We start from the raw sequence: 12,757 nt of genomic DNA on the forward strand, positions 1-12,757 counted from the left end.
AAATTTCACTAAATTTTCAGTAAACAAAGTTTCAGAGTTTCACTAAATTTTTCTTGTTTATTGGTATGTGACATCATTGTAAAAAATGCAATTTTTATAAAATTAATTAAAAAATAATAATAATAAAAAATGCAATTTTTTCATATTTAAGTTTTTGTTTTGATGAATGTTTAGTAGTTACAGAATTGGTACTCTGCAGTAGAGAGTGACTCTCACTTAAGACTGATGGTTTGGGGGACCCATCCAGTGGAGATAATGAAAATGGTATTAAAAATACTTTACATGGTACCGTGCACCCTTTTAATGTCTATGAAGTTACTGTCTGTACAAGTCTGATGAGGATGTTGATTATATTGTGTCAGCTATTAGAAACGGTGCTACATGGTAGCAACCTTTCATTTGGTAAATGTTAATAGTTCTTTCAGACTGTTCTTTCAGATTGTTCAGACACCAATTATTAAACCTACTGTCACTTAGAACCATGAGAAGGTTCTTGTTAAAGAACCCTTCCTTGTTAAAGAAAATATTAGTGGGCAATGGTTAGGTAGCATATTGGATAGAGCATCAGTCCTGGAATCAGGAAGAGCTGAATTCAAATCCAGCCTTAGACACTAAATATGTGACTCCTGGGCAAGTCACTTAAACCTGATTACTTCCAGAAAAATAAAATAAAAGATTCACCTAGAAAGTATTATTGGGAATGAGACAAGAGACCTGTGCCTAAAAATGCTCTCATCCTCAGTACTTAATGATGTAATAGCCACTTCATCTTCAGTAGCTTAATCTTGAAAGGAAGATGTCATCATAGAAGGATTTTTTTTTTCTGTTCAACATTTTATCAGTGACTTAAATGAAAAGTTAGAATAAGTTCTTATCAAAGGTACAGTTGATATATCTTGGAACAAATTTTTTCACATGGGTTAAAACCAACAATGGGCAACTAAATGGTGCAATATATAGAACAATGGGTTTGAAATCAGGAAGACTCATCTTCCTGAATTCAAATCTGGCTTCAGACACTTACTAGCTGTTCTTAGGCAAGACTCTTAACCCAGTTGGTCTCAATTCCACATCAGTAAAATGAGCTGAAGAAAGAAATGGTCAAAAAAAAATGCCAAAAAAAAAAAAAAAAAAGCCCCAAATGCAGTCATGAAGACAGAAAACTAGTCCCAAAGATAGGAAAACTCATCTTCCTGAGTTCAAATCTGGCCTCGGGCACTTACTAGTTATGAGACTTTGGATAACTCACTTAATCCTGCTTGCCTCAATTCCTTCATCTGTAAAATGACTGGAGAAGGAAATGGCAAACCATATCTTTTCCAAGAAAACCCCAGATGGGGTCACAAAGAGTCAGACATGACTGAAATGGCTGAAGGAAGAAAAAAAAAATAGATTGAATTTCCTTGTGGAGCCATGAACTCCCAATCGCTGGAAATAGTCAAACTGAAGTTGGATCCCATTTGTCAGGGATACAGTAGTGGAGAATCCTGATTATCTGGGAATTTAAACTCATGTTAATTCTGTGATTCTGGGACTTGGAATCTGGGAGGGAAAATAGTGGTCAAGAAGGACTAGGTTTGAACAGAATGACTTCCTGGAAAAGGTCAGTCTTGGAAGAGGAGAAGGATGGGAAAATAGTCAGGAAAAGGTTGTTTCCAGGATCAGAATAGAGCTCATTTTTGTTTGTTTCTTTTTTCAGCACTCTTACTTCTTGAAGCTGAAAGTCATGTATACCGTGGGCTACAGCACCTCCTTGGTGATGCTTTTGATTGCTCTGGGCATTCTCATCACCTTCCGGTGAGGAGATACTGAAAGTCTTTAATTTCTGGTAGCCTTCAGTGGGCACTGGTCTTGGACCAATTAAAAAACTCCAATACCTTCTTGGTGCTTTTTCCCTTTCATATCACAGATACATCCCAATATCTCTCCCATTGTTATCACATAGAACTCTTCCTTGTCACAAAAAAAGCAAAATCTGTTAATACAGTGGGTGTAGGGCTGGAGGACATGAGCTCTAGCATTGGTTTCCCCATTTGTAAAATGAGGGGTTTGGGCTAGATAATTTCTGAGGTCTTTTGCTTTTGTAAACCTATGAAACTATGGAAACCAACCAAAACATTGATTTCATCTGATGGAAGTAATTCTCTCACTTCTCTTTTGAGAGGAGGGAAGAATGTAGGCATCTTATATAATCATTAATATTAATTATTCCCTTTAAAGTGAGTTCATTTATATATTATTATAGTGTTGTTTTCATTTATATTATTTTAATTTCTCTTTACATTATTTTCCTTATTCTGCTTACCTCACACTATCTCTTCTTTTCATGTTTTTTTATATCCATTGTTGTTTCTTTTAGCCCAGTAGTTCTTCATTACATTCACTTTAATTTGTTCAGACATTCCCAAACTGAGAGGTACTTGCCTTATTTCCAAGTTTTTTGTTATCACAAAAAGTACTGCTATAAATATTTTGATATATATCAGATCTTTCTGTATTGAACATTGGTGATGCATGCTTCCCTCAGCAGGATTGGAAGTCAAAGGATATAGTTTAATAACTTTCCTCATGTAATTCTAAATTGCTTTTTGGAATGAATGGTCTCATTCTTAGCTCCACCAACAATGCATTCATGTGTCTTTCTTATGAAACTGATTTAAGAATTTGGGGGAGAGAGACACACAAACTGACAGACAGAGCCACAGACACAGAAACAGAAAGAAAAAAACACAAGAGAGACAGAGACAAAGACACACACAGAGACAGACACAGAAAAATGAGACAAAGACAGAGAGACATAAACAGAGGCCAGATAAAGAGACAGAGACACACAGAGAGATTAGTTGAGTTATATAGTGATTTCTTCATTGCCCATATGGAGCTTTGTGGAATATTTTTGACAAATGTTTAATTACAAATTGGCTTCTCTCTCTCATTGAAACCACTTCCAGTCACCAACTCACTTAAATGTTGAAAAAAGCTAACTTAAATCAGAAAAGAAAATCAATTTTACCTTCAATAAGTTATTTAATAGCCTCTATCTAAATCTAAATAGAATGTTCCTCCTATTTTGTAATAGTCAAGTTATAGATGCCCTCTTCCCCTCCTCATTTTATAATGGTAATCAACAAATGGAAGAATTGGAATCAATTTGCTTTGGTTATGAGAGATCTCTGGATCTCAGAAGACTTTTTTCTTCCGAAAAAGATTGTCCCTTTTGATTAGTCTAAGAAATGGTTCCTTTATTAAGTTACCTTACAATCCTATTTTCTAAAGTCTGCATAAGAACAATGATTCTGGGGACAGATAGAAGATCCTGGGATTTCTGAAGGGCCTAAGAGTCATATATAGTCACATACTTCATAATATCAATCTCCAGGGACAACAATACCTATCTTCTTGAAGTTCCTTTCCTTCTAATTTCTATCCTGTATCTAAATAAAGATTCAAATTCCGGTTTGGTGTCAGAACGTTGGTCTTAGGAAATGGTTTATTTGGGTTGTAGCCGCACTTCCAATACTAACTTACTCTATGACATTGAAAGGTCATTTGCTCTTCTTTATAAAATGAGATTATATAAAACACTTTGCAAACTTTCAAATGGTACTTAAATGTAATTAATGATTACAATCATTATTTTTCTCAGACTTGAAAAGATAAATCTAGAGATTCTAACCCCAACACTGATATTCCAAAGTTTATTATTAATATAATTTTTTTTAAAAAGATGAAGGAAAATATTATTTTGTCTGGTTTTTTTGTTTGTTTGTTGTTTGTTTGTTTTTGAGAAAGTGTTCAAAGTATACTCTTGCTCTCACTCCTCACTCTTTTGGTTCCCTCCAACGTTGAAATAACTTTATACTGGGAACTAGGTGATCATGGTTCTTCCACTAAGTAGTTCCTTGACTTTAGGCAAATGATTACCCCTCTTTGGACCTCATTTCCTCCTCTGTAAAATAAGGTTTCTTTTTATCTCTAAGATATGATTTCCTTTATCACAGGAAACTCCACTGTACCCGGAACTACATCCATATGCACCTGTTTGTATCCTTCATCCTGAGGGCTTTGTCCATCTTCATCAAAGATGCAGTGCTATTCTCCAATGATGTTGGCCACTGTGATGACCATCTGGTAAACCAATGGAAATTTGGGTTGTAACTGAAAGAAGGACTGAGTTGTTTTTACAATGCTGGTCCCTGAAAGGGGCAGAGGCCTATATCAGTGGTGTCAAACTCAGCTAGAAGGAGGGCTACTAAATTATGTATATAATGTATATAAGGACCCCTGAAGGATTGACTTAGAAAACTACATATTAATATAATGTTTTGTTGTATTTTTATTTATTTTGTTAAATATTTTCTGGTTTGGGCTATACTCAGAAGTGTTAGGTGTGGCCCAAGAATAGTATGTTTGATACCTCTGGCCTACAAGACCAAAATATGGAATAGAAGCAAAGATAATTTCATCATCTACTAATTCCTCTTCCTCAGTTAATCTCATCTTCCTGGCCTTTGCTTTTTTTTTTTTTTTTTTTAAATTAATTTTTTTTTTTATTTTACTGTATCAAAATGGCATATTTTGCCAAATTCCCAAAAATCTATATTTTACTATTCAAATCCACTTATCATGGAATATTCTGCTCCCTTCCTACTAAACTAAACACTGTTTAGTTGGTAAAGAATTGCCTAAGGGCATGTGGAATAACTATTAGTGCTCTGTCTTTCAAACCCACTGACCCAGGTTCAAGTTCATGAGAACCAACTCTTCTTTCCGTTTTGTTGCAAATTTTCTTGATCCTTCGCCTATTTTCCTTTACAAAATAAGATTATATAAAGCACTTGCTTTAAGTGATACTTAAATGTAAATAATGGGTATAAATATTATTTTTCTCAGTCTTACAAAGACAATTCTAGAGTTTCTAATGCCAACACTGACATTTCAAAGTTTATTATTAACAATTTTCAGAGAAAACTTGAAAGAAAATACTGATTGCCTCAAGGCTTTTTGATTGTTTTTGAGAAGGTTTTCAAAATGTACTCTTGATCCCATCCTTTACTCTTTTTTCCCCTCCAACATTGATCATATGTCCATATAATTTATTGTATAAAGCAACAGAATCTAAACTCATCTCTTTATTTTTCTTGTTAGTTCTTTTCATGTGTTCTCGTTCTGAGGCCTCTCTGGGGCTAGCAGTTCTTTGAGGACAAGGATTGGCCTTTCAGGGAACACCCCTCAAGTCAGGGATGTGTGTCCCTTTCAACTAGAATTACCTGAGCAAAAGTCACTTAGAATGATAGAGGAAAAAACACTGAATTGATACGTCCTTACCTGTGAGAATTTGGCCTAATCACTCTTCCCTTCCAGGAGGATCTTGCATTTTCTGCATCTGCAGTGACCAAATTGGAATTGATCATCCCTAAACCAAATCAGCATTTCCTTTAATCTTTCTCAGATTTCCCTTCAGTTCTTTCTTTTAATCTTCTAACTCTCCCTCTGTAGCTACCGAGCTTCTGTATACAATTCTTGGTCTGACAATGGGGTTATTGGAGTCTGAATTTTGTTTCCTAGGGAAGTCTACACTCCAAAGGTCTTTTCTACTCTGATCTTTCCACCAAGGAGAATTTGACAGAAGAGAAGATAAGGTCCAGAAGAGACCTATCCTCTATCTATAGTTGTGTCCTAGACCTCCACCCCATCTCTGTACTAACATCTCTTCCATGATTACTTTCACTTGGTTATGATTCAACTTGTCTTTCTGTCTCCTCAGGTTGGCTGTAAAACCCTTATGGTCTTCTTTCAATACTGCATCTTGACCAATTACAGCTGGCTGCTGATAGAAGGTCTCTATCTGCATACCCTTCTGGTCGTTTCCTTCTTCTCAGAAAAGAAGGTTTTCCAGTACTTTATCATCTTTGGATGGGGTATGTTTCCCTACAACAATAAAATGTCAGCTGGGTGGTTTAATGAAAACAGCACTGGACTAGAAGTTAGGAAATCCGGGCTCTAATCTCAACTCTTTGACCAAGCACTTATGTGACCTTAGGAAGCCAAATAATGTCTTTGGTCCTCAGTTTCCCTCTGAGGGGATTGAATGAGGTGATCTCTCAGGCCTATTTTAGCTCAGAGATTTTATAACTCTTCTTCTTGACATTCAAAGTCAGTTCCAGCTAGCTTTCTCACCCATATTCTCACTATTCTTCATGTAAAATTTTCATCTAAATTTTAATGAAATTCTAAATTCAGTAAATGTTTATTAACATGGTCTATGGACAAAATGGTTTAAAAGATGCTGGAAAAGATGCAATGTTTAGCTAGGACATCATCACTTCCTTCATGGAATTATTTTCTAGTGGGGAAATAGACATATTCATAGATGACTACAATACAAAATAATGGACAATCAATAAATAAGGGAGGGACAAAGTGAGGTTTGTGACAGGGATGGTTATTACTGATTTGGAAGGGTCAAGGAAGACTTATTGGAAGAGATGGCATTTGAATTGAACTTTAAAGAACCAGGAGAGATTCAACATCCAAAGAGTGGATTTCACATCCAAGAGATATGAAATCATGCAGACAGAAAAAAATGTATAAGGACGACAAGGAATCTAGTTTGTTTGGAATATAGAGTATGTGGAGGAATAATATAATGATATAATCATTTATTAAGCATTTATTGAGTGCCTACTATGTGCCAGGCACTATGCTTAGCAGTGTGAATACAAAGAAAGGCATAAGACAGTTTCTATCCTCAGGGAGCTCAGATTATCATTGGGAGAAACAACATGCAAAAAAAATAAGACATTACTTGTCTCACATGGTTGTTTAGAGGAAGAAATAGGCAGCTAGGTGCCATAGTGTACAGAGTGCCAGGCCGGAGTCAAAAAGCTCCTTTTCATGAGTTAAAATCTGGCTTCAGGTATTTACTAACTATGTCCTTGGGCCTCAGTTTCCTCCTATGTAAAACAAGCTGGAGAAGGAAACAGCAAACCACTTGAGTATCCCTGCCAAGAAAACCCCAAATGGGCTCAGTCAGACATGACTGAACAACAATAAAATTATTCACATGAAATACAAATATGCTTCTAAAAATAAAAAGCTCCATATTATTCCAAAGGATTAATATTATGATAAATTCAATCCAATTCAATAAGCTGTTATTTATTGAATAAATAACATTGCTATGTGCCAGGCATTGTTCTAAACTCTAGGGATGCAAATATTTTTAAAAATTTAAAAGAAAGGTAATTTTTATCCTCAAGAAGTTTACAATCTAATGAGGGAAGACAAAATATAATAAGATGCTGAAAACAGGATGGGGTAGAGAAGTTTTGCTTGGGCACGGTAGAGAAGTAAGACAGAGAAGTTATAATCTAAGTATTACAACCTATGATCCTATCACTCAGTTGCTAGTTCTGATATCCAGTTGTTTTTATGCATGAGGAAGAAGCTGTGACCAGGTGTACAATTTTCTTTCCCCCAAACTCCTAGATTTCTATTCAGAATAGTTGTCTAAGACTGGGAGTTGGAGTTTATGGGGGTAGGAGAAGGAATGTGGAAAGTATAATTTATCTGTGACAGTAGAAAAGCAGCCTGATGTAGTGGAGAGCTGGCTCTGGAGTCAGAAGCCTTGGGTTGAAATGCCGCCTTTCAAGCCACCTTTGAGGATTATTACCATGATGAATTTGGGCTAATTATTTCCTTTCTGGCCTCAGTTTTCTCATTTATTAAAATGAAGAGATTGGACTACATGGCTTCTGATCCCTTCCAACTCAGGATTTATGATCCGTTCAGAGTTTTGTGGTCCCTATGGGGATCAAACCTAAGGGAGTTAACTTTAAATAGTGGGAAGAATGCTGGATTGGATTCCAAAGATCTGGGTTTTAATTTTGGCTCTACAATTTACTCCTATGTAACCCTGGGAAAATCATTTAACAGAGCTGGTATCAGTTTTATTTAGTCATAAAGTGAGGGCATCGGATTAAATTTAGTTTTATACACACACACACACATATGTAATGTGTGTGTGTGTATATATATATATACATATACATATATGTGTGTGTATATATATATATATATATACATATACATATATGTGTGTGTATGTGTATGGTCAGTAACTTTGGCCTTAATGGCAAGCTCTGACTACTAAATGGTTTTCCCCTCCATCCACCCTTAATAGAGAAATCCTCATTGTTCTAGGGGCCCCAAACCTCTTCCTTTATCAAATATCTATCAACCAATCAGTAAGATTTTATTAAGTTCTTACTCTGGTCAGACACTCAGTATCCTCCTAGGACTGACCGAGATTCAGAAAGAACTCTTGGCTGTAGGCAAGCTATAACGGGAGGGTAGATCCTCCTCAGTCAAGCTATTAGGATAGATCAATAATTTATTAAATAATTTGCTTTGAGGTCACCAGAAGATGCAAAAGAGTTGATTATGGAGATACAAACAAAATTATAGATACACATGAGGGAACTGATTGATCTGTTCACTTCAAGAACATTGAAAAAAGAGTCTTTTTTTTTTTTTTTTAACTTCCAGGGTCCCCAGCAGTTTTTGCTACATCATGGGCAATCACTCGACATTTTCTGGAAAACAATGGGTAAGCTATCAGGCATGTTTAAGAAAAGCAGTAAAAGAGTCATACTTTCTACTACTCAGTGTTTTGGCATTCGCAAAGGAGACTTTATGGGTGCTTCAAAGGAGAGCCATATTTCTCAAACTGGGGTGGAGGGAGAAGGGAGGAGGATGTCAGGAGTTAGGAGGACTCCAATGTGTCCTTGGAAACCTAAGTTGTGAAACTCAAAATACTTTTTTGGAAGTGCTAACAGCTATGAATAGACTTGACCACTTTCCTTCATTTTCTGGGCTTTTTTTCATTATCTCACTTCTTAGCTGATCTTTAAAATATGCTTCAATACCAGAGGGAAACCAGGGTTCCAGAACTTCAATAATCATTCAGTGATTTTCTTTTATTATTCCTACTTTATTTTTCAATGAACAAATGTTTATTTTCTCTCCCTTCCACCCACTGGAAGAAGGAAAAAGAAAAACCTCTTGTAACTAATATTTTTTGCTTGACTATAGTTTATTAAAAGCTAAAGGCTAGTTTTTTTCCATCTCCTCCTGAGTCCTCGCTCAACATCCCTCCCTCCCCATCTAGGCTTTTAACATTCTTGTGATGCCATGAGGGAGATCACAGTTGGCACAGTTATTTTGTTAGTGGCAGTGACTGAATGACCAACCTTGGACTCTTTTGGGATGTTGGATGAGTGGCAGGGAAGGGGGGGGGGATGTGAGACAATCTGAGAGGGTGGCAAGGGAAAGTGAGAGAGGAGTAAAGGGGATTGTGTGATTAGAAAGTTTGAGAACATCTGTTGAGGAGAAATATTGAATGTCTGTCTCCATCACTGAAATCCAGTAAATGGTTTTTCTGGGACCTATCAAAGGCTGTAACTGATCCAGGTTCTTGGGGTCCCATGGAATCTACCCTGGTTCAGAGAACAGGAGAGAGTTAGAGCCAAGAAGTTCCTGCACTTACTGAGGTCAGATGGGTTAAGGTCAAATGTTTGTTTATTTTTCATTTATTTAGTTTTAAATTATGGACTAAAGCATTTTCATGACATATAATTAAAAAAAAAATAAAAGATGATTGTGTATCTTATTGCATCCTCAAACACCCTGAGCTAGGTGTACTTATTATCCCCATTTTACAAATAAGGAAAGAGAAGCTGAGAAAAATTAAGTTATTGTGTCAGAGATGAGACTGGAATCCAGACCTCCTGACTCCAAGTCCAGCATTTCATCCCCTCAACCATACTTCTTGCTTTTCAACCTAATCTCTAGTTTCTTCAGCTGGAAAGCTCCCAGTGCCCACAAGAACAAGCTGAGTAGCTCAATGTTGGGGTATTGCCAGACTTATTCCACAGTTTCCAGTTCAGACAGCTTCACAAAGTTTCAGGGCCACAGAAATGTTCCATATCTGGTATGGAGGAACAATTTGGGGAAAACAGCATTGTGTAAAGTAAAAACTGATGAATTTGTAGCTAGCTAGCACAGTGGCTAGAATGTTGGACCTGGAATCAGGGACATTTAAGTTCAAATCCAGCCTCAGAAATTTAACATATGGGTGACCCTGAACAAATCACTTAACTTGTCTGCCTCAATTTCCTCAACTGTAAAATGGTACCTATCTCCAGGTTGTTGTGAAGATCAAATGAGATAAAATTTGTAAAGTGCTTAGCAGAGTGCCTGGCACATAATGGATGCTTAATAAATCCTTCTTTCCTTCCTGTCTCCCCCTCCCCTCCTTCCTTGTTTCTTCCCTCTCTCCCTCCCTTGTTTCCTTCTTTCTGGCTCTAGCCAATATGACTAATTAATCAATTTTCCCAAATATTAGTTCCCTCAACTATACAATGAGGAGATTGGATTAGATGCCTTTTAATCCATATATAAATGCCTTCCAATTCTAGATCTATAATTCTGTGAAGGTTATTCTTTCCATATCTGTTTTACCCAGAAATGAGCACAATAACAACAACCTTTATCAACTTCAACTGTGATTCCTTTAGGTGCTGGGACATTAATGCCAACCCATTCATCTGGTGGATCATTCGAGGACCTGTGATTATCTCCATCCTGGTGAGTTGTCTTCCTTCCTGGAGTCGGATTTTGGAATGAGGTGGCCCAGGATACTGGGGTAAATCCCTCAGGCTGTCTAGGTTGACTGAAATGGTGGAAGTGTTTAGAGGACTGTTATGTAGAAAAAGGATTATTCTTATGCAGAATGGTTCTAGTCTAGTCAAGACACCTTTTAAATGCTGTGAAGTTATTGAAAGTTTGAATTAGGGAGCCAGGTGGAAGTTTAGCAAGATTAGCCTTCATAATAGTGTTACATTTTGTGCTTGACACCATATCTTAAGAAGGTCATTGATGACCTGGAGCCTGCCCAGAGACAGGACACTAGGAATAGTAAGGGGTCCAAAAATTATGTCATAAGGAATCAGGGGATATTTAGCTTCAAATAAAGAAGACTTGGAGCCATGATATCATCATTAGTTCTTTGAAGGTTTTCATATGGAAGAAGGAATAGATATAATCTCTGTAGTTGCTGAAGGCAGAATACATTTGGTTAAATATTCTTTATGAATATTTAGAAAGAGAATTAACTATGGCTTTTAACATATTACTTTTGATATTGAAAGGAGCATTGATGATTAAGCTTGCATGTGTTTCTTGAAGAGAAATGACTTCCTGAGCAAAGACACATGGAAGAAACTGATTCAGGAGGAAGCAGTTCCTCCTGGAAAAGAGGAATGAAATCCATGAAGGGAGCCCCTCTATCATCCAAAGGGACCAGTAAAAAAAAACTTTGGCTAACTTTCTGGAGAATGATTTGGAACTAAGCTCAAAAAGTTATCAAACTGTGCATACCCTTTGATCCAGCAGCATTACTACTGGGCTTATATCCCAAAGAGATTTTAGAGAAGGGAAAGGGACCCGTATATGCAAGAATGATTGTGGCAGCCCTCTTTGTAGTGGCCAGAACCTGGAAACTAAGTGGATGCCCATCAATTGGAGAATGGCTGAATAAATTGTGGTATATGATTTCAGAATGATTTCAGAAAGGCCTGGAGAGACTTACATAACTGTTGCTGAGTGAAATGAGCAGGACCAGGAGATTGTTACATAGTTCAGCAACAATATTATGTGATGATCAGTTTTGATGGACATGGCCATCTTCAACAATAAGATGAACCAAATCAATTCCAATAGAGCAGTAATGAACTGAACCAGCTACACCCAGCGAAAGAAGTCTGGGAATTGATTACGAACCACTACATAGAATTCCCAATCCCTCTATTTTTGTCGGTCTGCATTTTTTATTTCCTTCACAGGCTAATTGTACACTATTTCAAAGTCTGGTTCTTTTTGTACAGCAAAATAACTGTATGTACAAGTATACATATATTGTATTTAATGTATACTTTAACATATTTAACATGTATTGGTCAACCAGCCATGAGGGGGAAGGGGTGGGGAGTGGGAGGGAAAAGTTGGAACAGAGGGTTTTGCAATTGTCAATGCTGAAAAATTACTTATGCATATATCTTGTAAATAAACAGCTATAATTTTTTTAAAAAAAGATATTACAAAGGAAAAAAAAAAACTTTGGCTAGGCTGAGTCATAGGAGAAATAAGATTAAAGAGGTCAGTGAATGTCTTTGGGAAGCTAAGACTAGTTCCATCTGGTTTTTTCAAGGAAAATCTTGGTTATCTTTTAAAAGACATCTTATAATTTTGTAACTTTACCTTTTCTTTTCCTCTACAATTACCAGAAAGAAATCCTCTTAGGAAACCTAAAAGATGATTGTGTGTTTATTCCAGACATGACTAAGTATTTTTTAAGCTCTTTGCAAACCTTGAAGTACTCTCTATATGCTGTCTATCCTTAAGATAGTAGGGCAGAATAGGTTTGGTAGAACAGGGGAAAAACAGTTGTACTTGGAGTCAGAGGCCTGTCTTACTGAATTCTGCTTCTCTGCTTGAAAATTCTTTGGCTTTTAAAGGCTTGTGATATGGAAAGAGCATTGGAACTAACATGAGTTCTAATACTAGCTATGGGTTAACCAATTAGTTGTATGAACCTATTTGAGTCAGTTTTTTCATCTATAAAATGGGGATAATATTTGTAAAGTTGTATGAACCTATCTATATGAGCTTCAGTTTCTCACTTTTAAAATGAGGA

General features: G+C 36.5%; 1 protein-coding gene across 1 annotated transcript in view; it reads left to right on the forward strand.

Annotated features, from left to right (window-relative positions):
* SCTR (secretin receptor) overlaps positions 1–12,757 on the forward strand; it is an 81,894-nt gene that overhangs the window by 59,780 nt on the left and 9,357 nt on the right. Inside the window, exons 5-9 of the mRNA XM_074301822.1 lie at positions 1,700–1,797; positions 4,002–4,131; positions 5,768–5,921; positions 8,551–8,611; positions 10,581–10,650. Coding sequence (XP_074157923.1) covers positions 1,700–1,797; positions 4,002–4,131; positions 5,768–5,921; positions 8,551–8,611; positions 10,581–10,650 — 513 coding nt within the window. The remainder of the gene's footprint in view (positions 1–1,699; positions 1,798–4,001; positions 4,132–5,767; positions 5,922–8,550; positions 8,612–10,580; positions 10,651–12,757) is intronic.

This window comes from Sminthopsis crassicaudata, chromosome 3 (assembly GCF_048593235.1).
Source record: "Sminthopsis crassicaudata isolate SCR6 chromosome 3, ASM4859323v1, whole genome shotgun sequence".
NCBI classification, from domain to species: Eukaryota; Metazoa; Chordata; class Mammalia; order Dasyuromorphia; family Dasyuridae; genus Sminthopsis; species Sminthopsis crassicaudata.